The sequence below is a fragment of the Zea mays genome, chromosome 6 (assembly GCF_902167145.1).
Source record: "Zea mays cultivar B73 chromosome 6, Zm-B73-REFERENCE-NAM-5.0, whole genome shotgun sequence".
In the NCBI taxonomy this organism is placed as follows: Eukaryota; Viridiplantae; Streptophyta; class Magnoliopsida; order Poales; family Poaceae; genus Zea; species Zea mays.
Genome location: NC_050101.1, coordinates 138,383,316 through 138,410,400, shown reverse-complemented (window position 1 = coordinate 138,410,400; position 27,085 = coordinate 138,383,316). Strand labels below are relative to the sequence as shown.

At 53.0% G+C, this 27,085-nt stretch overlaps 1 protein-coding gene across 3 annotated transcripts; it reads right to left on the bottom strand.

Annotated features, from left to right (window-relative positions):
• Nucleotides 1-16,863: 16,863 nt before the first annotated feature.
• Nucleotides 16,864-18,348, bottom strand: LOC107546771 (putative WRKY transcription factor 50). 3 transcript variants are annotated; one of them, XM_020539174.3, is made up of 3 exons: nt 17,941-18,348; nt 17,674-17,811; nt 16,864-17,512 (listed from the first exon to the last, which is right to left on the bottom strand). In XM_020539174.3, exons 1-3 carry the CDS (start codon nt 18,162-18,164, stop codon nt 17,290-17,292), a joined length of 585 nt encoding a protein of 194 aa, XP_020394763.1. In that variant the 5' UTR covers nt 18,165-18,348; the 3' UTR covers nt 16,864-17,289. The 3 variants fall into 3 exon arrangements, with proteins under 3 accessions (XP_020394763.1, XP_020394762.1, NP_001309782.1); NM_001322853.1 differs by having other exon boundaries at nt 16,891-17,512; nt 17,674-17,814; nt 17,941-18,246; XM_020539173.3 differs by having other exon boundaries at nt 17,674-18,348.
• Between the last annotated feature and the right edge of the window lie 8,737 nt (nt 18,349-27,085).

The window sequence follows — 27,085 nt, the reverse complement described above, 5'->3', positions numbered from 1 at the left end:
TTCTCGAGTAACGTGCCTGGTCGAAATTACAAAAATCAGGTGCTTCCTAGATTTGTATTCGCTTGCTCGAACGATTCAACCGATACAGAACTTGTTGTTTCATTCGACTAATTACTTCCAACTTCGTGAAATATTTTGAATGGTCTCAATAAACAGATGTGAATGTAATATAAAGATCTTAATTCACACTAACTGTCAGTACCCTAAAACAGGGGTACCCCTTACTACCGTATGAAGACGCAGTACCCACGCGGCTATCTTTAGTCGCGTGGTAAAGGAGTTGTGCGTGGGACCAAACCATGGCTTGCCCCAGCCTCGGGCGACTACTCTAGGCCAGCGACAGCACCGACCACTCCACGTGGACGGTTCCGGGGCCGCCACGTAGCCAGAGAAGATGATATACTCCAAGGTATCAACAGTGAGTTCGGACCCCCATGGGAAAGTGTCGGACCCCTGTATATACAGACCGGGCCTCTGGGTAAGGTCCAGGACCCCCACGGGCGCAAACCGGACCCCTAGGATGGGGTCCGGACCCCTCTATGCGGGGTCCGGGCCGCTCACAGCAGGGTCCCGGGATTCTGGGACAGAGAATGCCCAGGCCTTAATCAAGGCCAGGCGGGGGTCCGGAGCCAACACGTGTCCGGACCTTATCGTATACGCTTCTGCTCCCCGCCTAGGCGGAGACCCGATGCTGCCGCGTGGCCTACTGCACGTGACATAAGCCAACGAGCGGAGCCTGACGTAAGGCCTCGGGACTGCACGGCCTCTGCATTTATTGCGGATAAGGCGTGCCACCTGTCCATTCCGCTGGCAGGCGATGTGCTGCCTCCACATTTAATGAGCCCTGTTCATTCCGTTGGCAGGCGATGTGCCGCCTCCACATTTATTGAGCCCTATCCATTCCGCTGGTAGGTGATGTGCCGCCTCCGCATTTATTGAGCCCTGTCCATTCTATTGGCAGGCGGTGTGTCTGTCTATTCCATTGGCAGGCAGTACGCCCATATTGCCGCATGCACTACGCTCATCATTACTCGTACGTCACCAAGGGAGCAGCCGCCGCGTATCAATACTGTGTGGACTATGGACATCAGGGCACTAGGAGATTGCACAAGCGTACTCGCGTTAGTTACTTCTATAATGTATTCCCTCCGTTTTGCTCTCGCCTCTCGGGCCCACATGTCAGGGCTCAGCATCCTTGTGCGTGCCCCCTTGAGCTATAAAAGGGAGGGCACACGACGTTATAAGGCAGGCTCACTTAGACCCTCATACAGACTCACAAGCTCTCGAGCTCACAGACACAATACAACACACAGGCAGTGGAGTAGGGTATTACGCTCCGGTGGCCCAAACCACTCTAAACTCTCGTGTCCTCGTGTGTTCTTCACCTTCCAATAGACATGCAAAACGCTTAGTCCCCTCCTCATCTTAGGATTTAGGGAGGGTGCGTTCCACCACCCGGCTGGAGAATTTCCTCTCCGACAACTGGACGCTCTTCTTCGACGGATCCGCCCACCAACAGGCTGGCGGTGCTGGAGTGGTCCTCATCGACCCAAACAGAGATCAAGTGAAGTACATGGTGCACCTTGAGTTCAAGGCCACCACCAACATGGCGGAATATGAAGCGCTGATCTTCGGCTTGTCTGCGACCCTATCCCTAGGGATCCACCAGCTCCTCATGAAGGGGGACTCCCAACTGATCATCAAGCAGGTCCATGGAGAATGTAGCTGCAACGAGCCTAGGCTCGCAGCTTACCTCCACGTCAGGAAGCTGGAAAAAGACTTCACGGCCCTGGAACTGCAACATGTTCCTCGGACTGACAACTCGGCGGCAGATGAACTCTCCCAGAGGGCATCAGCTTGGGCACCCGTGCCCGAGGGCGTCTTCGAAAGACGGCTGCTGAGACCCACCGCCCAGCCTGCCGAACTGGGCAAAGGGGGCGAGACTAGCACCTCGAAGCTAGCGGTCCCAGTGGCGTACCATCTACAGAACCCACCAAAGATTGTGAGTACTACAGCGGGTCCTGCCAGCCTTGTAGCGCCACAACCAGAGTTCAGAGTGGTCCCGATGCATGGGTCTCCGAGATCCGGGACTACCTGAAAGAAAACATCCTTCCTGAAGACCATGTAGCTGCAGAGCGCATAGTGCGGTTGGCTAAACGATACACGGTGGTGGAAGGGGATCTCTACCGCTGTGGCGCCAACGGTATTCTCATGCGGTGCATCACCCAGGAGGAGGGACGTGAGTTGCTCGCGGAGATCCATGGAGGAGAGTGTGGAAGTCATTCATCATCCTGCACACTGGTTGGTAAGGCCTTCCGGCATGGTTTTTACTGGCCAACCGCTCTCCACAATGCAGCCGAGATGGTAAAGTCCTGTAAGGCGTGTCAGTTCCATGCAAAGCAGATACACACACCAGCTCAGGCTCTGCTGATGATTCCACCCTCCTGGCCATTCGTCATATGGGGGGTGGATATCCTGGGACAATTCCCCAAGGCCGTCGGTGGGTACCGTTTCCTCTTCGTCGCCATCGATAAGTTCACGAAGTGGCCTGATGCCACCCCTGTGGTCAGCCTCACCCAGGGTGCTGCTATTGCCTTCCTCAAGTCGATCGTCTGCAGATTCGGGGTCCCAAGCCATATCATTACGAACAACGAGACCCAGTTTACAAGTCGACTCTTCCAGGAGTATTGCGAGGGCATCGACACCCAGCTCTGCTTTGCGTCTGTAGCTCATCCCAAGAGCAACGACCAGGTGGAGAGGGCACACGCAGAAATCCTCAGGGGACTCAAGACACGCACCTATGACTGCTTGAAAAAGCATGGTGCAAATTGGGTCAACGAGCTTCCGTCTGTGCTGTGGGGGAACCGGACCACACCCAGCTAGGGATTGACAAAATACTCGTGGCTCGATAACTCGCTCGACTCGGCTCGTTAGTAGCTCGGCTCGACTCGGCTCGTTTTAATTTTGTAGCGAGCCTAGCTAGCATTCTAGCTCGATTCTCTAATGAGCCAGCTCGGGTTAGCTCGTGAGCTAGCTCGCGAGCTAAATGAGCTAAGCCACAACACAAGTTTGTCTAGTCATTGGTGTCGTCTCATCTCTCATAGTCTTGTTTTCTCGTAGTTATGATCTGTGATATGAACATGTGTGGATGTGCCATGTGCTTAAATATTTGCATTATTGCTTGGCTACATACCTACATTGCATATTTAATATTTGATTATTGGTTATGGTTTTGTGAACTTTGTTTCTAGCAGCATATGATGTTAGCGTTGTGCAATGAAATGTTACATGTTTGTGGAATGGATGATGAATTGCTCTATAATGATGCTTGTTGCTATCTTATTATAATAAGGGTTTATAAATTTGTAAGTTAATACATATTTGGTTATTTAATTTAATATTAAAAGTTAGAAACACTAGGACGATGATATGATAATAATATTATAAAAGTTTTGGGTTTATAGTGTTAAACACTTAAAATATGATTTTTTCGGTTATATATATATATATATATATATTTATGTACATAGATCTTTATATTTAGTTGTGTGGCTCACGAGCCTAACGAGCTGGCTCGAGCTTCCTAACGAGCCGAGCCGAGCCGAGCCAGCTGTTTAGCTCGTTAGTATAACGAGTCGAGCCATAACGAGCCGAGCTGGCTCGATATCCACCCCTACACCCAACCGAGCTATCGGGGAGACCCCGTTCTTCCTGGTCTACGGGGCCGAAGCCTGCCTTCCCCTAGAAATCCTTATGGGCTCCCCACGGGTCTAGTTGTTTGATGAGTCTATGCAGGAACAGCTACGGCGTGAGGACGTGGACTTCATCGACGAGCGCAGATGGCAAGCGGCGAACCGAAATGCACGGTACAACCAAGCGCTCAGGCGCTACCACCAACGGTTCGTGCATAGTAGGGAGCTCGGGGTCGGGGACCTAGTCCTAAGGCGGGTACTGAACTGATAAGGGCTCCACAAACCCTTCCCCAGTTGGGAAGGACCCTTCAAGGTGACGGAAGTATGTCGACTCGGGTGTGTCCGCCTTGCCACAACTGAAGTAGTGCCTCTTCCCAACCCCTGGAACATAGAGCATCTCCGTAAATTCTATCCATAGGAGCAAGTCTGAGGGGTTAAGGTTTATTCTTTTTGTAACTAGGTTGTGCATATGTGTATGTCAGTCCGGTGAGGTCCGCCCTCATAAGCCCGACCTGTTGGTCTGCACCCATGCATATCAAGTTATAAAGAAAGGATTTACCCCCCCCCCCCCAGATGTGCTTCTGTGATGGTTTTATTCTGCTACAGTTTCCAGATATTTTTTTTATCTAACCCACCCATACAGTTCCCACCCTTGCTGGTATGATGACATCCGAATTGAGTAAGCTAGGCTTGCAGTTCGGGACCCCTATCCCGCTATAGGGGGTCCGGCATCCTGCAGGTCCGGTTCTAGAGAATGGGCGCTCGTTTCCTGGAGTGGTCCGGAGTCGTGCAGCCGCTTAGCCTGGTCCCATACCCTAAGCCTGCACCTCCACCACTCTGCAACGGGTACTCTAGTATTTGGAGCTTTGATCCTGTAGGTCCGGACATGAGGCTTGGCTTCCCAGGCTAAATCCTGCAGGTCCTGTTGCATGAATCAAAGGATGGCAGATACCAGACGATGGGTCCTATGGGTGTGCTACTAACACTTCCTAGCCAAAGCTGTGTATAGGTCCAGGTCCCAGTCGAGACTACCTCCTGGGGGCTGGGTCACCAACTCTTTCTTAGGTGTACTGGTATCCAGCCTCGACACGTCGAGCCTACATCCTAGGGGGGCCAAGTACCAGGGAGGAGTTGGTAGCGCCACACACAGCAAGGACAAATAGCATACAGATAAGTGCTACTAATGCTTGATAAATAATACTCAAAAGTATCTTACAAAACCAAAAAATATTACAAAGCCGCTTCCCAGCGGGACCCTTGCCTTCTCTCTGCAGATCTAGCTACTCATCATCAGCAGGATCCCACTGGAAGCGTTCGGCCACCAGTTCTACGACACCTTGTACGCCCTCTCGGGCGGCATCTTCAGTCTCGGCCACCGGACCCGCAATCACCGCTCCAAGGAGATGGTCGGGTCGTGGCTCTGGAAGCACGTCAAGATATACTCGATTACCGCCCAGCAAAGCCTGCCACCCTAGGCCTCCAGGTGGGCGTCGAGAATCTGGTCCAAGCGTCGGAGGCGGTCGGCGGCGGAGTCCAGCACCGGGAGCACGTCGGAGATGGACGTCGGCAGCTCCGACACTGGGATGGGACTCATCCCTAGCGGCACCAGAGTCATGCTCGCCTCGCCCGCCCATGCGGCGATGCGCTGGACCCCGGCGCGATGCTTCGCCTGGAGATCTTCAAGTGCTTTCTTCGTCGCCTCCACCACCTGGGGGCCCGGTGCCACCTGCGCCGCTTGGAACTGTCGGATCCGCTCTTCCAGCTTTTTCTCCTTATCCTCCGCCTCGAGCTCATGCTCGGCCAGCAACTTATCTCGCCTTTCAAACATTTCCTCCCTAAAGGCAAGATCCTTCTCCCGCCAGGCGAGATCCACCTCCCGCCTATCCAGGGACGCATCCTTCTCCTTGAGGTTCTCCTCGGCCAGGGCAATGTTGCTGGCCTTGTCCTCCAGCTCTCGCTACCATTTTTGGATCCTCTCCACAGCCGCGGTCTGCTGGATCTGCTGCTCTTCTAGGATTTCGTTCATGGCACTCAGCTTGGCCCGGAGCTCTATGACGACCTCCTCCCTCTGGTTCAAGGCCTCCTCCCTCTTGGCCAACCTCTTCTCCTTCCGGCTCACCTCCAGCTCCCGGGCGTACACCTTCTAGAGGTCCTTCTTGTAATCCTTGCAGTCCCACTCGAGCTTGGACCACTCGAAGGCGAACTGGCGGGACACCGCCTTGGTGCGCTCCTCCAGCTGGGTGCACCAGTCGCTGAGGCGCTGGTGCTCGACCTCAAGCGCCTCCCACTCCCATAGGATTGCCGCCTCAGTCTCATGAAGAGCCTGATGGGCACGAGATAGCACTCGGGGGAGGGGAACTGGCGCTGCTTCTGGCTCGGCGCCGGACCGGAGCCGCCGCCCAAAAACCACCTCTGGCTCCTCTAGTGTGGGCGGTGGGATGGAGCTAGACGCGCCCCCGGCGTCGCCCTCGATGACGGGGGTAGGCGCAGTTGGGCCCTCCTCCACCGCTGCCGACGGTGTACTCGACGGCATCACCGTCGTTGAGGCTGCGGTAGCCGTCGGCGCAGTTGCAGCGGCCGGGGACGGACCACCGATGCCACTCCCAACAGACGCCTGCTGCTGAGAGCCAGACCCGCCGGACATGATATCTGGCGGAGGATGCGCGGCCTTGGGAGCAGAGGGGGAGGAAGCCCTAGCAAGCAAAGGATGGGTTAAGACTCGTCGGCATGATAAATAGACTAATGGAAAAAAGGGGTTACACTCACTTGGGGCCCTGGACTTTCCAGCGGCCCTGGTAGCGGGGCGACCACTGTTGCTTCTGCTGCTGTTGCTGCGGCTGTCGTTGCTGCTGCTGGTGGTGCCCCTAGGGGAGGTTACCCCCAGGTGGTGGTGGCGGTGGCGGACCCAACGGTGGTGGTGGTTGTGGTGGCGGGGGACCCGATGGTGGTGGTGGCGGTGGACTGACGTGCCTCTGCGTGCCTTGGGCCTGGGAGCCAGTCTCCTCGTCCCCACCAGCAGTCCTCTGACGCTTCTAGGGGGGTCCGAAACGAATGACCCGTCGGCACGGCGCAGCCGGCGTCGCCTCTCCTCCTCCGACCCCCCGGTGCCACCTAGGGCGGAGGAACTGCTTGCAGCCCCTTTGCCCTTGTCCAAGGGGCGGGGGGCCGCAGCGGGGGCGCTGGGAGCCGTGGCGGGGGCACTGGGAGCCACGCCGGTAGGCTGGGGGCCTCCAGCCGACGCGTCGAAGATCCGGATCCCGTGGTGGGGGTCTCGGCCGCCGGTCTGGCGAACCGCCACGCCGCTCTCGTCGAAGGTCGGCATCGTGGCCAAGATCGCCGTCCTCAACCCTAGGTCGTCACAGAGCGCAGGGATGCTCTGGGGGAGGATTAGGGACTCAAGGACGAAGGACTCACTAGTAATCCCCTTCACTAGGAGTTCCAGCTCCTCCCAGGACAGGTCGGTACCCGGCCCGCCCTGGATCCAGACGATGTCGTTCGGGCCGGTGAACCAGCAACACAGGCGCGCCCTCCTCTGCAACGGCGCAATCCGGCGCTTCAGGAAGTCGTCGACCACATGCATGGAGGTCAGACCACCGGTTGCCAAGGTCTTGATTCTGTCCAGCACGGGCAGGAACTTAGGCGCCAGCGATGGCTTGGCCCTCCATTGCTTCCGATCGAGTGTTGGCCCGTCGCTCGGCAGGACGAGACGATCGTTGGCCTCGGCGCTGGCGACCACCCAGTCGGCGCGCCAGTTTTCCCACCTTGCGCCGCCGAGGGTAGGGATGTAGGCCATGACTGAATCTGACCTTGTCTGGAAGTAGTATGCGCCGAGGTGGTCCTTAGCCTTCCCAGACTTCACCAACACGAAGAAATGGCGGAAGAGGGAGGTGCAGGGGACCACCCACATGAACATCTCGCAGAGGTGGACAAAGATGGCCGCCTGGAGGATGGAGTGGGGCGTGGGGTGCTGAAGCTGGGGCCTGAGCTCCTCCAGCAGCAGCAGGAAGAAGAAAGGCGAGATCGGCAGCGCCAACCTGCAGAAGACGTAGGAGACGAACAGCACGAACAACACGAACTCCCCGGCAGCGAGATCGCCAAGGGGAGTGGCGCCGACAAGGATCCTTCCGGCATGCACCGGCGCGCTCCATCCGAGCAGGTGGCACACCAGGTTGAGCGCCCCCTCAGAATGGAAACGCTCGGGATAGCCAAGCGAAGTCATGGCGTCGGCGGTGGCGTGGGTGTAGAGTAGGAGAGCGCGAATGCAAAGGGGCACAGAGAGCTCGAAGGCGAAAGGGTGCAGCGATTGGGAGAGAATGCGAAAGCGTAACTGCTGCATGAGGGGTGAATCCCTTTTCAAGGTAGACTCTCCCGCTCACGCCCCAAGACGCTACAGGGAATCCCGCCCTACGCGCACCTGACGCCCAGGCGGCCCAGTCTCTGACACAGGGGCCTGGGCCCACAAGTCATACAGCTAGAGTGCTGGTCTCCGAGTGCGGAAAAAACGAACCGCCGCACACGCTCGAAGAACGAACCGCCGCCCGCGGTAGCGCGCCTCTTCATCTCCGCCGCAAGAAACAACAGCCTAGTCTATGACGCAGGGGCCCAGGCCCACGAGTCATACTCCTTGGGTGTCGGATCCCGGGTGCGAAAAGAGCGAACCGCCGCTCGCGCCGGTATTGCGCCTCCTCGAGGCCGCGGCAGAAGACAGGAGGTGATTTTTTAAACCAATGCAGCGGTATCGAGGCGCCCCGCGCGTGGCCCGACGAAACCTCCAGGCGTGGGGGCCGCGGGTCAGTCAGCCGCGGAGACGAATATGGCAGTTGGCGTGACCGAAGGCGGATTGACGGATAGTACATCAGCAGACGCACGGAAGCGGCGCGCCAATCACCAATCAGGCTATTGGCCCCACCTGCAGGCTCGCATCCTCCCCTGAGGTGGGCCCAAGGGCCACTGTCAGTACCCTAAAACAGGGGTACCCCTTACTACCGTATGAAGACGCAGTACCCACGCGGCTATCTTTAGTCGCGTGGTAAAGGAGTTGTGCGTGGGACCAAACCATGGCTCGCCCCAGCCTCGGGCGACTACTCTGGGCCAGCGACAGCATCCGACACCTCCACGTGGACGGTTCCGGGGCCGCCACGTAGCCAGAGAAGATGATATACTTCAAGGTATCAACAGTGAGTCCGGACCCCATGAGAAAGTGTCGGACCCCTGTATATACAGACCGGGCCTCCGGGTAAGGTCCAGGACCCCCACGGGCGCAAACCGGACCCCTAGGATGGGGTCCGGACCCCTCTATCTGGGGTCCGGGCCGCTCACAGCAGGGTCCCGGGATTCTGGGATAGAGAATGCCTAGGCCTTAATCAAGGCCAGGCGGGGGCCCGGAGCCGACACGTGTCCGGACCTTATCGTATACGCTTCTGCTCCCCGTCCAGGCGGAGACCCGATGCTGCCGCGTGGCCTACTGCACGTGACGTAAGCCAACGGGCGAAGCCTGACGTAAGGCCTAGGGACTGCGTGGCCTCTGCATTTATTTCGGATAAGGCGCTCCGCCTGTCCATTCCGCTGGCAGGCGATGTGCCGCCTCCGTATTTATTGAGCCCTGTCCATTCCGCTGGCAGGCGATGTGTCGCCTCCGCATTTGTTGAGCCCTGTCCATTCCATTGGCAGGCGACGACCAGTCCATTCCACAGGCGGCGTGCCTGTCTATTCCATTGGCAGGCAGTACGCCCATACTGCTGCATGCACTACGCTCATCATTACTCGTACGTCACCAAGGGAGCAGCTGCCGCGTATCAATACTGCGTGGACTGCGGACATCAGGGCAACAGGAGATTGCACAGGCGTACTCGCGTTAGTTACTTCTATAATGTATCCCCTCCGTTTTGCTCTCGGGCCCACATGTCGGGGCTCAGCATCCTTGTACGTGCCCCCTTGAGCTATAAAAGGGAGGGCACACGACGTTACAAGACAGGTTCACTTAGACCCTCATACAGACTCACAAGCTCTCGAGTTCACAGACTCAATACAACACACAGACCGTGGAGTAGGGTATTACGCTCCGGCGGCCCGAACCACTCTAAACTCCCGTGTCCTCGTGTGTTTTTCACCTTGCAATAGACATGCAAAACGCTTAGTCCTCTCCTGATCTTAAGATTTAGGGCGGATGCGTTCCGCCACTCGGCCGAAGAATTTCCTCTCCGATACTAACATTCTTTGCTTCAGTCCACACTCGCTACTTAGCCCGAGTTAAACACTACGGGTGTTACAGTCCCCTCATAAACCAGCAAGAGGACCTATTAGTAATGGTGAACCATGTTATCTTCAGAGTGTGCGAGGAGTCTTATATCCATGCTTTGAGATTGAGAGAGTGTGTGAACTGTGAGGCACACGCGGTAGCTGAGGACGGCCTGTCCCCTTGGATCATCGGGAGCCATCGCCTAACGCGGAAGTCAAGTTTACCGTAGGGGAAGTCCCTGCGCTCAACTGCCGCATCACGGTGGCGCCGATGCGTGAAGGTGACGACGAAATTGGCAAGGTGGTGCCTAGCCACGGAGAGATCGTCCAGTCGCACGCTGAATTGGTGGCAGAAGGCCATCAGAATCATGTCTGTGCCCCCCTCCTGGCGGTCCCGCCCGAGCCAGACGACGACCACGTGCATGGCCAAGCGCTCCAGCTCCAACTCCATTCCTTGGAGAAGGCAGGGACCACGAAGGTCTCGCTGGGGCGTGTCTCCAGGTCGCCAGGCCTTGGCATGGCGGCTTGCACGAGCGGAGGGAAGTCGATCAGTCCATGGCGTCCAAGGCCGGGAGGGAGTGGCGGCGAGGTGAAAGGGAGAGCTGTGACCTTGCTCTGGGAGCAATGCCAAGCTTTATAGCTAGATCCGCCGTTGTTGAAGCACTTGACGCCGACGGGGTCCCTGCAGGCCGATGCATGGTGATCGGTGGATAAACAATAGAAGTATTTACCTCTCATGTGCAGCAACAGCTTGTCTCTAGCGAGGGAGGAAGTCGAGGATGTCCTGGTCGTAGATGGCCGCCTTGAAGTCGAGTTGGTGACTTGGTGACTCGTGGGACCGCTCTTGTGTGTGTCACACTGTTGTCCAGCCGTCGTCCTCGTCAATGTGGCCAGGTACAATGCGGCATTGCGGGCTTGTAGGTGGCAGGCCGGGGTAGGATTGAAGGTTCTCCTCGAGAGGAAGCTAGAGGAGCAGCGGTTGCAGCTCAGGCAACAAGAGTGAAGGCAGGTATGACGCTGGATACGCATGGCACATATGAGGGGTCTGCGGGGAGAGGGACAAGCCTAGTGGGTGGCGGAGTGTTGACGCTTTTTCGGAGCGCCAAACACTCAACAAGAACCGTGGCGGTGCCCTCTGCACAGGGGCGGACGGTCCGCGGCCTGCTGCGAGGCGCGGTGGTGCTCTCTGCGCAAGGGCGGACTGTCCGCGGCCTGGGGCCGGACGGTCCGCGGCCTGGTGCGCGGCTGGGACTTCTGCCTGACGGCCGGACGGTCCGCGCCCTCGGGCCGGACGGTCCGCACGTACGCAGGGACGGCGGAAGATCGCCGACGGCGCCTGGATCTCGCTCCCGGGAAGGACCCCGTCGGGGAGTAGAGATCCTAGGTGGTGTCTAGGCTCGGGCAGGCCGACCTAGACTCCTCTAATCGACGTAGAGTCGAGGAGAGGCGGAGAATTTGGGGATTGGGAGGCTAAACCTAAACTAGACTAGAACTACTCCTAGGATAAAATGCGAATAAAAGTTGTACTGATTCGATTGTTGATGATTACAAATCGGTCGTATACCTCTCTATTTATAGAGGAGGGGGGCTGGACCCTTTACAAACTAATTTCCGAGCTTATCCCATGATTTTAGCTAACAACCGTAGCACAAAACTCGGAACCCTAATCTGTTCTGCGCACGCGCGGACCGTCCGGCCCACAGGCGCGGACCGTCCGGACCGCGGACCGTCCGGCCTCAGGGCCGGACCGTCCGCGCTCAATTTGGTGCTCAACATATGCCCCCCTGCCTTTTGGTGGACCTGAGCGAACCAAAAGCAACTAACTCGATGTTATCACATCGGTTTTCTTAGGCATCTTGCCACTTACTAGGATGGTACGCAGTGGCTTTGGTCTCGATGGTTGACTCAATGGACGTGATCCCTTTAGATTTGATCGAACTGTCAGTCCCAACATCGCCGAGCGTCATACTGGTCCTGACCAATTCGTCACCTTGCCTTCCTAATTCTCTAAGTGTTCTGGCGTAGCTCCGTAGTCGGCCAGGTCTTCTCCATGCAGGTCGTCTTCCTCCATGGGCGTCGGTACGTCGTCGGAGGTGTCTTGGTGCAGTGCGGATGGTTCGGCCTCAGGGGTCGGATGGTCCGCGTCCTGTGCAGATGATCTGGCCTTTATAGCCGGACAGTCTACCATACCTGCAGAGAGATGCACAGTTGTTGTTTTATTTACTATCTTCGCGGCCGTTTGACTTTTCTCAACGGCCTTTGGTCTCCATCTCTTTTGCGGTGGCGGATACTGCGGATGCGTGTCATTGAATATTCTTTCTGCCTCTTTTTCCTGATTCTCCTTTGCTCTGAGGCGCTGTAATTTTCGCTTTTGCGATCGTGTCAATCCCGATGGACACCATCGGGGCATGGAGTATTTTGGATCGGCTATTTTATTGACAGTCGTACTTTCTTTTTTGTTTGTGTTGGCCGATTCACCAAAAATCATCGGCCCTTCGTTATTTTGTTGTACGACGACATCTGTCGCTCCTATTTTAATGACCCCTCCCTTTTTCGTACTGTTGGAGGTTATAGCTGTATGTCCCCCTGCCGGATTAGTCAGCCTTTGGGGCTGAGTTGTTCGGCAATCTTGCTGGGCCTGTGCTCGTGGACCAGATTGAGGGGCTCTCAATCGGTCTTGTACTGGAGGTGTCAACCTATTGAATACAGATGTTTGGGGTGCCCCCCAAGCGGGGTACTGTGGCATCCCAAATGGATATGGTGGCATGCCCCACATTTGATTTGGGACATATGGTGGAGGTATGTATGTGTATGGATATGGCATAGGTGGATATGGTGGTGGAGGTGTCCATGCAGGTACGTTAGGTCTTAATTGAACATTATGACCTTCCGTCCTTTCCGATTGGTGTGGTGGTCCAATCGGCCTAACCTGCCGTCGCACCTGGGTGGGTAAGCGAGGTCCCTTTGGTGGTCGGTCGCTGGAGCCAGCCTTCTTTTTCACATATTTAGACAATAATTGATCAAAGGTCGGGCTAGATTTTACCAACTGACCAGTTGCCTTGAATGTGTTAGTTTTCCACGTACCTATTTCTGGTCGTCGTGGTTTGAAGGTACGTGGTTGCCGCGACTCTTCGACGTTGCCGGACCGTCCGTCGGAACGCTTCGGACCGTCCGGTGATGTTACGGACCGTCCGCGCCTAGACACCGGACCGTCCGCGATGCGTAGTATGGGTTCTCGCGCATATCCCCTTGTCTGTGCTTGCCCCCCAGCGCTGGAGTTTGTGATGGTTACCTTCAGTGTCTCCCCTCCATCAGGAGTCTTCTCGGCCATCACTTTCCTGCAAGAAATTTTGTTGTTTCCATCGGCCTCCCGTGCGTTGCCGATGATGACTTCTTTGTCTTTGCCCTTATCGGCTGTGTTGGGCCGAATTAGGACCTTTTTGCCATTAAAGTCGATCACATTCATTGGGAAGGGCTCCGTGTCCTCCTGAAATTTCAATCGTCCCTCATTAATGGCCGATTGAATTTGTCGTCGAAACACATTACAATCATTAGTGGCATGTGAAAATGAGTTGTGCCACTTGCAGTATGCGCGACGCTTTAGTTCGTCGGCAGGTGGAATGATATAATCAATTTTAATGTTACCATTTTTTAGTAATTCATCGAATATCTTATCACATTTGCCGACATTAAATGTAAACTTAATCTCCTCTTGTCGTTCCTTTTGAACTGACTGCAAGGAGTAGCAAGCCGAAGATTTGGCCTGCTCGGGCCAAACTATTTCGGCAGTGTAAACTTTCTTTGGTTCATCGTCCGAACTACTTTGATTGTGTTCTACTATAGGGACATTATGATGAACCGGTCTGACTAGTTCTTTGCTTCGGCTTTCACAAGCCGAAGCTCTCTGATGTAATTGTGCTAGAGTAAAGAACTGGATGCCTTCTAATCTCTCTTTTAAATAATAGCGCAATCCATCAAAGGCTATTCCCGCCAGTTGTTTATCTGTTAGATGAATTTGAAAGCATCGGTTTCTCGTATCCTGGAATCTCCTGATATAATCACTAACCGATTCATCCTTTTCTTGTCGTAGGGTCACTAAGTCTACTAAATCTAGCTCATAATCACCAGAGAAGAAGTGTTCATGAAATTTTTGCTCTAAGTCTCCCCATGACAAAATGGAATTAGGAGGGAGCGTGGCATACCATGTGAATGCAGTCCCTGTTAAGGATAATGAAAATAAACGCACACGGAATGCTTCGGTGTCGGCCAATTCTCCTAATTGTGCTAGGAACTGGCCTATGTGCTCACGCGTGCTCTTTCCTTGGTCACCCTAAAACTTTGCAAACTCGGGTATCCTAGTTCCCTGTGGGTATGGGTGGTGATCAAATCGGCTGTCATAAGGCTTTCGATATGATTGCCCCCCAGGGATCATGCTTACTCCGAGCTTATCTCGGAACGCTCCGGCTATTTCTTCCCTCACTATACCAATGGCAGCCGGTGCAAGACCACCGGCTCTCTGGTCAAACATAGGTGGGGTTGGTTGCATGTTAGTATGTTGTCGTTCCCCCCATTGATTTGAGCTACGTGGTGCATTTCCATTTGCGCTATATGGCTCATATGTTTGATCGTTTCTTTCCGGCCTTCTAGGTGGGGCCGGGAAGCTTTCCTGGGCTCTGGATCCTGAATTAATGGGCTGGTGCATTGCATAATGTGATGGGAAGTGTTGTTGGGACGGGCAAGGATTCAGGTAATAATCCCCCTCAAAAGACTCATGCGCGGACTGTCCGGATACGTACCCGGACCGTCCGTGATTATATGCGGACCGTCCGTCGTTGTATGCGGACCGTCCGACTGGATAGTTTAAATTCGATGCCCTATGTGGTGGCTCGGGTGCGTGTCTAGGTAACTCATTAAAAATGGGTCCGACTGTGGCTGACCCGGACGGTCCGCGCTCGCGAGCGGACGGTCCGGACATGTGTAGATCGGCTGGTTTACTGCCGATTTGCGTTTGCTCAGGGTACGTGTCCATCGGCATCCCATAAGGGGGTTGTGACTGGTCGTGACAACCTTTAACCGATGTATTACGTGTATTATCTCCTAATTCAACCTCGTGTGAAGGAAAATTTGCTATACTAGATTTATCAAATGCACGTACTAGTCTCCTACAATCGTTTTGCATAACCCCTATGATATTTTGCATCTGTTCTCGCTGTTCATCTATGTAAGCTTTAAGAGATTGGAGTTCATTGGTGCTACTTACATTTGGGGTAATCGTAGTAGGTCGGAGCGAAGCCAGATCTGTCGCCCGTTGCCGAACGACTTTGTTGTTCCTGTCCACTTTGAAGTCAGCCAGGAACTTCGCCTTTGCTTCTTGGATCAGCTGCTCCTGACGCTCCTCGAACAGAAGCTGTTCTTCAGCCGGCAAGGCTTCCCATATCGGTGTGATGATATTGCTGGTGGAAACCTCAGAGCTATCTTTTGAACCGGCCATTGAGGGCCGATTTGATAGGTCTATATGTGTTGTCCCCAGCGGAGTCGCCAAAAGTATGTTGACGCTTTTTCGGAGCGCCAAACACTCAACAAGAACCGTGGCGGTGCCCTCTGCACAGGGGCGGACGGTCCGCGCGCAGGGGCCGGACGGTCCGCGGCCTGGTGCGAGGCGCGGTGGTGCTCTCTGCGCAAGGGCGGACTGTCCGCGGCCTGGGGCCGGACGGTCCGCGGCCTGGTGCACGGCTGGGACTTCTGCCTGACGGCCGGACGGTCCGCGCCCTGGGGCCGGACGGTCCGCACGTACGCAGGGACGGCGGAAGATCGCCGACGGCGCCTGGATCTCGCTCCCGGGAGGGACCCCGTCGGGGAGTAGAGATCCTAGGTGGTGTCTAGGCTCGGGCAGGCCGACCTAGACTCCTCTAATCGACGTAGAGTCGAGGAGAGGCGGAGAATTTGGGGATTGGGAGGCTAAACCTAAACTAGACTAGAACTACTCTCAGGATAAAATGCGAATAAAAGTTGTATTGATTCGATTGTTGATGATTACAAATCGGCCGTATACCTCTCTATTTATAGAGGAGGGGGGCTGGACCTTTTACAAACTAATTTCCGAGCTTATCCCATGATTTTAGCTAACAACCGTAGCACAAAACTCGGAACTCTAATCTGTTCTACGCACGCGCGGACCGTCCGGCCCACAGGCGCGGACCGTCCGGACCGCGGACCGTCCGGCCTCAGGGCCGGACCGTCCGCGCTCAATTTGGTGCTCAACACGGAGTAATGGCAAAGCACACGGGTTTTGCCGGTGCGGTGGTCGCAGGTGGTGGAGGAGCGTGCAGGAAGGTAGAGCTGCTTGCGTCGCGGTGCGCGCTCCATACTGACGGAGATGGAGGCGGATGACGGAGGGGCAGGTGCTTGAATCCGCTGGTTGGGTGCACGGCCACGAGCGAAGGGGAATCGGGTCTCAGGAGAGAGCTGACTACCTGATCTATCGATCTGGGAGCAAGGTGGGGAGCGGTGGAGAGGCCGGGGAAGTGGCGGCGCGGCGGGAGAACTCTGGAGCGTCAGGCGAGAGGAAAGGGATGGGGGCCATCCAAGCAGCCACTCCAATTTTGAATCACCCGTTGGTTGATAGGAGAAGGTCCAGCAAGTTTCACAAATCATAGACACACGTTGGCTTCGACAGCCATCAGCCTCACAAATTATACACACAGATGATTCCACTAGTTATATATAGACATAGAATGATATAATAATAAGAGACAAAAATAAAAGTGACAAAATAGCAAATTTCTTCACGTCTTAATACAATCTTAATATGTGGAACACGCTCAACGGGGAATGAGAAGAGCAGCAATGAAGGGTAAAAGAGCTCTACTAATGTAAAGTACGCGCGTGTAGGTAATAACATAGGCTAATTTTTTATCAATAATGATAACTATAGTATCACGAATTATGATGACATCTTTATAATACTTATTTTCATAATGGCATATATCTGAAAAAACCATAAAATATTCCTTCACTGTTACAAAGCATCTGTTCAGCGTAAATGTTGATCTTGGGGTCTAATACCGAACAAAGAGAAGTCAAGTTAAATCAGCAGCCTATCAGCTATACGGCAAACTTCGTATGTATACACAGAAACTAATTAAGCGAAAAACATGCGTGATCAATTATCCTAGTGACGATTATGATGCCTCGTCAGTCGTCACAAGAGGTAACCAATAATTGAGGTGTAAATATCTACAATCAGGTCCGAATTTAGCCGGCCGCTGAACTGATGTCTCTGAAGTCTGAACACTCTTCTCATCCTACGACTGGGATAAAGCAGGTAGATCAGATCACTCTGGGTCAAGGCCCGGAGAAGTCAGAGGACGAAGGAGCCCGAGTAGGAGGCGGCCGACGGCGAGCCGCTGTGCGGCGGGCTATAGAATCCGCCGCCGCCGCCGTACTGGATGATGGCGGCGGCTGCGGGGCTTGCGTGGTTGTGGACGCCGTCGTAGGTGGTGATGACGTAGCGGGGGTCGTCGCGGTCCCTCTCCACCCGCTTCTTCACGCCGCAGCCCTCCGACGAGCAGCGGTAGTAGTTCCTGCACGTACGTACGTGTGCATGCACAATTATATATCCATCAGCATCGATCCAGTAAACATTCCATTTCGTTTCTATTTCTTCTTCGTTGCTTTTCTGCTTGTTGCTTTCATGTTCTGGGAATTTATTTTAACTATATTCCAGGTGAACATATGGGTGTACCTTGGATTTGGGCTACTCTTGACAGCCTTCTTGCCATACTTCCTCCATTTGAATCCATCGTCCAAGATCTCCACCTCTGATCTCGTTCTGAACCCGATCCTACCGAGTCTCTTCTCGCCACCACCACCCTCACACCACCTGCTGATGGATGAAATGAAATCGCCGTAGCAATAAACTACAGTAAGCAACAGGAACAGCAACCAATAATAACTAGCTACACCGTAACAATTAATTTGGTAAAATTTGCTGTGCATAGGTAGTACATACATCATCTGCTTCTCGCTGCGATCGCTCCGAGCCCCGGCCAAGGTCGGCGCCGGCGATGAGTAATCCAAGTGGTGGTGAAGATCATCGAGCTCTGCAGAGAAGTCCGTGGAGTCGACGACGGCCGGCGGCAGGAAGCTCGCCGCCACGTAGTCCGACATGAACGGCGGCGAGGAGGTGTAGGAAGTGAAGACAGCTTCAGGGTTCAGACCCAGCGAAGCCGCCATTGCATGCACCAGCACCTAGCTAGCTTCGCACTACTTGCACCGCTAGCCGCCTTGCTTGTGTGTGTCTGTCCGTTGATGTGCCTGTCTGTCTGGATAATATTTTTGGCGTGCCGGCCGGGCTCTGCAATTTATACATCCGGCCTGCGACCTCTGCAAGCCTTCGTGGAGGTTTCTCAAAAGCTAGCTGATCCGAAAGTTCTGAGATTCGTCACATGTCAATTCTTCTTTTTGTGCTGCTGCTGAGATATGTCACATTTCAATTCCACAAATGTGTGCTGCTGCTTGTGTGTATATATATATATGATTTTGTGACATTTTGATGTACACCGACTGTAAGGGACTTGTTCGGTTCGCTCTCAATTCATATGGATCGATTGAGATTGGTTAGGTTTAAATTCTAAACAAATCAAAGTTCTTCTTAATTTTCACATTGTGAGCCTTTCCACTGTTTAATTTTCAAGATCTCAAGATCATATCTGTTGAAACAGTCTTCTTTTCCTCATAAAATAGTACAACATATAAATATAAAATAAAGAATAAACTAAATTTTAAATCGAGTGTGGGGTCGTCCACGGGTTGAAATGCATGGAAACCCGCACCCACACCCATGAAACTTCAAATCGAGCGTGGGTTGCACCCGCGAATCAAAATCTTCATCCTTGCCCGCACCCGTCGGGTCAAGTACCCGTTGAGTTTCGAGTTTGCGGGTTAAATTGTCATCCCTACAGCATATAAATGCAAACTCGCTCCTAAGACTTTGTTTTAGAGTTCTAGAGGGGCCACGGCCATGCCCACACCACACTCCAAAGAATATATACCGTGCCATTGAATACATCTTCAAAATTAAACCGATCACAACAAGATTGTATTAATTTGTACTCTCTTCGTGTTTTTTATGTCTACATTCATAGAGATGATAATAAACCTAGACACATATATAAAACATATACATTAATTGTTGTATGAATCTACTATTTTTCTAAAACGAATTTTATTTTGGGACAGAGGAGCTGAGGGGGTATAATAACGGAATAAATCTATATGATAGATGTCCTGTTCGAAAAAGATATAGCCTGCGCCAATTCGAGATGCCCTTGTCGCATACAAATTATAGGATTTATCGGTATCTTTATCTCTCTCTCATAGTTTTTTTTAATGTGTCCACTTTAATTGCTTGGGAGGTAGGCGCTGCTTGATGGCGACGTACTTGTCATCTAAGTAGATCTCTAAACAAGTCGTTGTCCCACTTGATTAAACTCTCCTTAAGTAACTACCACCTTATTAGGTGGACTATGATTTTGCATCTGGAGAGTGGACGGCTAAAGGAGAGCAAAGTGAAAAGAAGTTTCTTTTCTCCTCATTATTATATTATTCCATGCTCACCCTTTCTATAGGAAATTAAAACGTTTGATCATTATTATAAAAAATAAAACACCGAATTTTCTTTTACCATACGTTCGGTATGGTTTTATAAAGTTTGTGGATTTTATGAGTGAGTTCTCTGTGTGCTGCCACGCAGTGAATAAAGGAAAATTCATGTACATACTCTTTCGAATTAATTCTTCTCCACGTTGTATTTGTGCTAGTACAGTTTTGACCCTACCTCTGTATTGTTTGTTGTACTAGTACGGGCACTCGAAGCTGCATAAGCATAATGCATACAGTCCCGTACTTTAGCGAGGTTGAAGAATACGAGTACCGCACGATAAAATATTTATTAATCAATGCCGTGCATTTATAGCGAAGCATATCTGCATGATTCATTTCTTTTGTAAGTAGAGAAAATTGTAATGTTTCTGTTAACATGTAATTAAGGTGGGATTCAACATTGATATTCACACCTGGGCTTGTTCAGTTAGGAGTGAATAGAACGGGATTAGATGCCTTGCTAATCAAAACTGAGTAAAAAGATGTTTAATCTCTTAATCCTTAATCCCTCCGCTACTTTTGTAACCCAACAAAGCCTGATGGAAATGTAGCAGAGCTTGGTCCGCCTGCCTTTAATATAATAAAAAATGTTACATGATCTAATAGTCCACTAGTCTTAAAAACAGCGGCCTCTTAGACCCTCATACATGCTCTTTCATTCTCACTCTGCCTTAAACTAATTGTAAGATGTTTCGATCTTTTAATATGTTAACCAAATTATATATCTAGACATAGTATACGTTTAAGTATATAGCAGAAACTATATACCTAAAAATGGAGGAAGCATTAGTTAAGTATATACACATAAACCGATTTTTGTAGAGTAAGAAAAAGTTATACATTTTTAGACATAGATCAATTAAACTATTATGGTTTTATAAAGAATATATTTTTATACCGTTAAGATAATATGATTCTATACATAATGTATATGTATACTACTATTAGCTCCATGATTGAAATATTTATGTACTATATTTCTACTATATGACAACGATATGTTAAGTGTAGAGCAGAAATATAGAACACTGATACATAAAATCAATTTCCATCCTATCATCCTATGAATCTAGGATAAACTTATATCTAAATTTTGGAAAGTGACACAGTGTCAAATTCTAAACCAGATAGCATAATCTAGGACGTGTTTGGCTTTTTTAGAGACTAATTTTTAGTCCATCCATTTTAGTCCTAAAATTGTTAATTACGAAAACTAAAATATAGTTTTAGTTTCCGTATTTAGTAATTTAGGGACTAAAATTAAATAAAAATGGTGAGACTAAAATTTAGTTCCTAAAAACTAAATACCGCCTTAATAAGTAAATTTTAATTATTCAAAATAATGGGATTCAAACGCACCAGAAGGTTCAAAATATAAGAGAGTATGCAAGAAAAGAGATGGAGGCGTGTTTTTTTTTTTTTTTTTTTGCGAAAAGGAAGGCTGCACTACGCTAGCACCACCTGGCACCAGCTAGCTGGCCCCGGACCCGGCCGGGCGGAGACCAAGACGCTGAAAGAGCTGACGCACAGCACCGAGCGACCAGTTAGCAGCTGCCGCTTCCTCAACGGGCCGCACGTCGAATCACTCGATCGAATCTGACGGCCGGGCCGGGGTGCGCCCGTTTCCAGCGTCATCGCTTGCTCTGCCGTGTCTTATCCGGCACACCCGTCCGGTCCGGAGGAAGGAAGACGCATGAAACGCGGGTCGTTCGTCGCCATCTCTGTTTCGTCAGAATGTGCAGCCCGGGGAGATGGCCGACCGGGCCAGGGGGCCAGGCGTCGTCCAGTCCATGTCCAGCTGGTGCGGTGTCGTTGTTTGGGTTGGCTTGCTCGGGGTTAATTTGTTCCCTTCACGACAGGATTAGAGCCTAATTTTGTTTGACCATGCGCCGGGTTTACCAGAACTCCGTGCCCTGGCTTGGAGGCTAACAAGCGGAATAATTATATCATGTTTGGTTTGTGGCTAAATGTGTCAGACTTTGTCTAAAGTTAGTCGTTCGAATTGAATAACTAAACTTAGTTAGAAAAGTTAGACAAAGTGTGGTAAGTTAGACAGTGAACCAAACATGCTCTTAGTAGGCGTCGTCGGACCAGCCAAACACACCTAAGCTAGATTAATGTAGACCGCTTCTGATGTCACCATTCTATTTCTACCCCCTAGCTGGTCTCCTTTGCGCATTTTTTTCCTAGCCTGTGATATGTGATGATGATATCATGATGTCCCAAGGACATCAACTTACATAGTACTCCGGTCCGTGATTTTTTTGGAAAGGATCATTTTAAGATGATCGTCTTCCTTAATCGATGACTTTTAAAGACAATAATTTTGAACGTAAGTCTCCTAACATCAATCTACAAAGGCAAGTGCTTTAATATGTATGTTTTCATATATAATTTGAGAGTGCGCATGTCGTAAGTAGTCAAAGAAGAGAGGACTGAGTTAGTCAATGGAAGCCTCCCTCCTTAGCTCAAGAACTTTGAAGTGTTGGTAAACCTACTTTGTATTCTATTTATAAGAGGAAGACAATCTTGAATATTGGGTTGACCATCAATTAGATTTATCACTAGAAGAGAACCATCTTTTTTCGCTCCACCCTTGTATTTGGGATATTGTAGAGAATATAATGAATATACCTGATGCAGACGATAAAAGTTATAATAAGGTAGAAGTAGAGGAAGTAATCCATAGAAATGCCCAAGCTACTACTATCTTGTTAGCTCCTCTTTATATGGAAGAGTACAACAAGGTAAAATGGCTTAGAAAATGCTAACGAAGTTTGGGACACGTTGAGGATTGCCCATGAAGGGAACTTGATGACCAAAATCAACAAGATGGAGGTCATCGAGGATGAACTTGGGAGGTTCGCCATAGAGAGGGGTGAAGGGCCACAAGAAATGTATAACAGGCTCAAGTCCCTAGTGAACCAAGTGCAGAACTATAAAAGTAAGAGATGGACGGATCATGAAGTCATCCGAATCATACTCAGGTCATTTATTGTTTTATGTTAATCTTGTTTCCTTAATCCGCAAAAACCCTAGGTATACCAAGATGAGTCCTGAGGAGGTGTTTGGCAAATTTGTTAGCCATCAAATGATGGTTAAAGATGCCAAGTACATCGATGACGTCGCCAATGGGAGTCTCTCGTCCACCAAGCCACGAGCTATCGCATTCAAAGCGACAAACAATACGGAGGCGCTCCCCAACAAGGTGGCGCAAGTTGAGGCGGTCGACCTCAACGACGAGGGGATGGATCTTGTCATCAAGCGCTTCAAGGCCCCTTTGAAGGGTGAAAGTCGCCTAGAGTGGGGGTGAATAGGCAAATCTGAATTTTATAAAGTTTAAGCACAACTACAAGTTGGGGTTAGCGTTAGAAAGTGTCGGGGACCTTAATTAGGGGTACCCCCAAGACTCCTAATCTCAGCTGGTAACCCCCATCAGCACAAAGCTGCAAAGGCCTGATGGGCGCGATTCCGGTCAAGGCTCCGTCCACTCGCGGGACACGATCTCGTCTCGCCCAAGCCCAGCATCGGGCAGGAACTGTAGACCAAGGCAGATTCACGCCTCGCCCGAGGGTCTCCTCAAGCAACGGACGCACCTTCGACTCGCCCGAGGCCCAGCTCGGGCAGGCTTCGCGGAGAAGCAACCTTGGCCGGATCGCTACGCCAACCGACCGTATCGCGGGAGCATTCAATGCAAGGATCGCCTGACACCTTATCCTGACGCGCGCTCTCTAGTCGACAGAGCCAAAGTGACCGCAGTCACTTCGCCGCTCCACTGACCGACCTGGCAGGAAAACAGCGCCGCCTGCGCTGCTCCGACTGCTGTGCCACCCGTCAGGGTGAGGCTGACAGCCGCCAAGACCGGCCTCAGGCGCCATAGGAAGCTCCGCCTCGCCCGACCCTTGAGCTCGGACTCAGCCTCGACTCCGGAAGGCGGTCTCCGCCTCGCCCGACCCCTGGGCTCGGACTCAACCTCGACCTCGGACGACGGACTCCGCCTCGCCCGACCCCGGGGCTCGGACTCTACCTCGACCTCGGAAGACGGTCTCCGCCTCGCCCGACCCCCGTGGCTCGGACTCAACCTCGACCTCGGACAACGGTCTCCGCCTCGCCCGACCCCCGGGGCTCGGACTCAACCTCGACCTCGGACGACGGTCTCTGCCTCGCCCGACCCCCGGGGCTCGGACTCAACCTCGACCTCGGACGACGGTCTCCGCCTCGCCCGACCCCCAGGCCCGGACTCAGCCTCGACCTCGGAGGAGCCTCCGCCCCACCCGACCTTGGGCTCGGACCGACCACGTCACAGGGGGGGCCATCATTACCCTACCCCTAGCTAGCTCAGGCTACGGGGAACAAGACCGGCGTCCCATCTGGCTTGCCCCGGTAAACAAGTAATGATGGCACCCCACGTGCTTCATGACGACGGCGGCTCTCAGCCCCTTACGGAAGCAAGGAGACGTCAGCAAGGATCCGATAGCCCCGACAGTTGTACTTACACAGGGCTCAAGCGCTCCTCCGACGGCCACGACATCACATGAACAGGGCGCCAAAACCTCTCTGACAGCCACGACGGCATGTACATAGGGCTCTGGCTCCCCTTTGCTAGACACGTTAGCACATTGCTACACCCCCCATTGTACACCTGGGCCCTCTCCTTACATCTATAAAAGGAAGGTCCAGGGCTCTCGTACGAGAAGGTGGCCGCGCGGGAGAACGGGCTGGCGCACAAGGCTCTCGCTCTCTCTCTCTCTCCCACGCGAACGCTTGTAACCCCTACTGCAAGCAGCATCTGCCCTGGGCGCAGGACAACACGAGGCTGTGGTTTCCCTTTACTGTTTTCCCCCTTGTGTTCCGTCTCGCGCCGACCCATCTGGGCTGGGACACGCAACGACAATTTACTCGTCGTCCAGGGACCCCCCGGGTCGAAACGCCGACAGTTGGCGCGCCAGGTAGGGGACTGCTGCGTGTTAACGAACAACTTCCCATCAAGCTCCAGATGGGTAGTCTCCAGCAACCTCTCCAACCCGAGACGGTGCTCCGTTTCGGGAGTCTTGAGTTCATGTCCCTCGACGGCAGCTACGACATGATACTCCTTCCTCCGCTGCGCGACAACGACAATGGTGGTCGTCAGCCCGCCCGCCGGTGGCGGAATTGACGACGTCTTCCCCGCGTGACGGAAGAGCAACATCCGGGTCTGTCTCGTCACCTTCCTCGCCGACGGAGGAGGAGGCGGGGCAGGCATGGCCAAGTAGGAGGCGGCACCTCGTCGGCTGTCGAGCGAGTCAACGGCGCTGGCGCCCCAACAGGGGACACGTCGGGCGTTGACCTCGCGTCTAAGATAAAGACGAGCATCATTTCCCCGCGACACGCTAACCCCAAGCAGACGGACGACGCCAGCACGCTCGCGAAGGACTTGCTGGGCGTTAGCCTTGTACCTGAGATAACGGTGCAGTCCGTCCCTGACGTGACTTCGTCACCATCCGTCGATCGAGAGGTATCGTCCGTTTCCCATCCTATGCCTTTTAGATTCAGCTTCGATCCACCAAGTGACCCCGCTTCGGTGGATGCTTTCATAAAGGCATATCCGAACCTTCCGGGGTATCATATGCGGTCAACCTGGGACCGACTGACGGTCGTCTCGACCTACGGGCCCCCGGGTTCCGAGGAAGATGACAAGCCCGACTCTGGTTGGGATTTCTCCGGGCTCGATAACCCCAGTGCCATGTGGGACTTCATGACCGCATGTGACTACTGCCTCTCCGATTGCTCCGATAGTAGCCACAGCCTCGGCGACGAGGACTGTGGCCCAAGTCGCGAATGTTTCCACGTCGATCTAGGGGGTCTCGACGAAGGCAACCATCTTGGTATGCCAGAGGACGGTGATCCCTCTAGGCCTGCGCCTCGCGTTGACATCATTCGGGAGCTAGTTGTGGTCCCAGTCCCTGCGGGGGGTCAGGACGCACAGCTCGAGCAAATCCGCGAGGTACAGGCCAGGCTCGACGAGGAAGCAGGACAACTTGTGCAGCTTCGGCAAAATATCGGGCAGGAGTGGGCAGGCCGAGCGCTGGCCGGAGAAGCGCGTCATCTGGCCTAGGACGTCAGGCACCGCATCGCCGACGATGCCAGGGCAAGGCTGCCCCCGGCTTCCAGTGGGGTCGGCCAGAACCTGGCTGCAGCAGCAATACTACTCCGAGCGATGCCGGAACCATCCACCACCGAGGGGCAGCGTATCCAAGGAGAGCTCAAGAATCTCCTGGAGGATGCCGCGGTCTGACGGGCCGAAAGCTCTGCCTCCCGAAGGCAAGGGTACCCCCCTAGAGCGTCGCGCCGCGACTTCCCGATTCATGCGGGAAGCCTCGGTCCACACCGAGCGCACGCGGGACACAGCGCCTGCGACCCTGGGACGCCTCGGCAACGAGCACCACCGCCGCGACCGTCGAGCCCACCTCGACCAGAAGGTGCGTCGAGGCTACCACCCCAGGCGTGGGGGACACTACGACAGCGGGGAGGATCGGAGCCCCTCGCCCGAACCACCCGGTTCGCAAGCTTTCAGCCAGGCCATACGACGGGCGTCGTTCCTGACCCGGTTCCGAACCCCGACTACCATCACCAAGTACTCGGGGGAGACAAGGCCGGAACTGTGGCTCGCGGACTACCGGCTGGCTTGCCAGCTAGGTGGAATGGACGATGACAACCTCATCATCCGCAACCTCCCTTTGTTCCTCTCCGACGCCGCCCGAGCCTGGCTGGAGCATCTGCCTCCTGCGTAGATCTCAAACTGGGACGACCTGGTCAAAGCTTTCGCCGGCAACTTGATAGTCGCCTAGAGGGGGGGGGTGAATAGGGCGAAACTGAAATTTACAAATATAAACACAACTACAAGCCGGGTTAGCGTTAGAAATATAAACGAGTCCGAGAGAGAGGGCGCAAAACAAATCCCAAGCGAATAAGCAAGTGAGACACGGAGATTTGTTTTACCGAGGTTCGGTTCTTGCAAACCTACTCCCCGTTGAGGAGGCCACAAAGGCCGGGTCTCTTTCAACCCTTCCCTCTCTCAAACGGTCCCCCGGACCGAGTGAGCTTCTCTTCTCTAATCAAAGCCGGGAACAAAACTTCCTCGCAAGGGCCACCACACAATTGGTGCCTCTTGCCTTGATTACAACGGAGTTGTGATCTCAAGAACAAGTGAGAAAGAAAAGAAGCAATCCAAGCGCAAGAGCTCAAATGAACACGGCAAATCACTCTCACTAGTCACTAGGGCTTTGTGTGGAATTGGAGAGGATTTGATCTCTTTAGTGTGTCTAGAATTGAATGCTAGAGCTCTTGTAGTAGTTGAGAAGTGGAAAACTTGGATGCAATGAATGGTGGGGTGGTTGGGGTATTTATAGCCCCAACCACCAAACTTGACCGTTGGCTGGAGGCGTCTGCTCGATGGCGCACCGGACAGTCCGGTGCACACCGGACAGTCCGGTGCCCCTGCCACGTCATCACTG

Excerpts from the sequence above, each read along its gene's own strand:
- LOC107546771 (XM_020539173.3), bottom strand. The coding sequence starts at position 18,164 with ATGGCGGCTTCGCTGGGTCTGAACCCTGAAGCTGTCTTCACTTCCTAC. Across the intron at positions 17,513-17,673 it reads AAGAGTAGCCCAAATCCAAG|GAACTACTACCGCTGCTCGT; the intron begins GTACACCCATAT and ends ACGTACGTGCAG.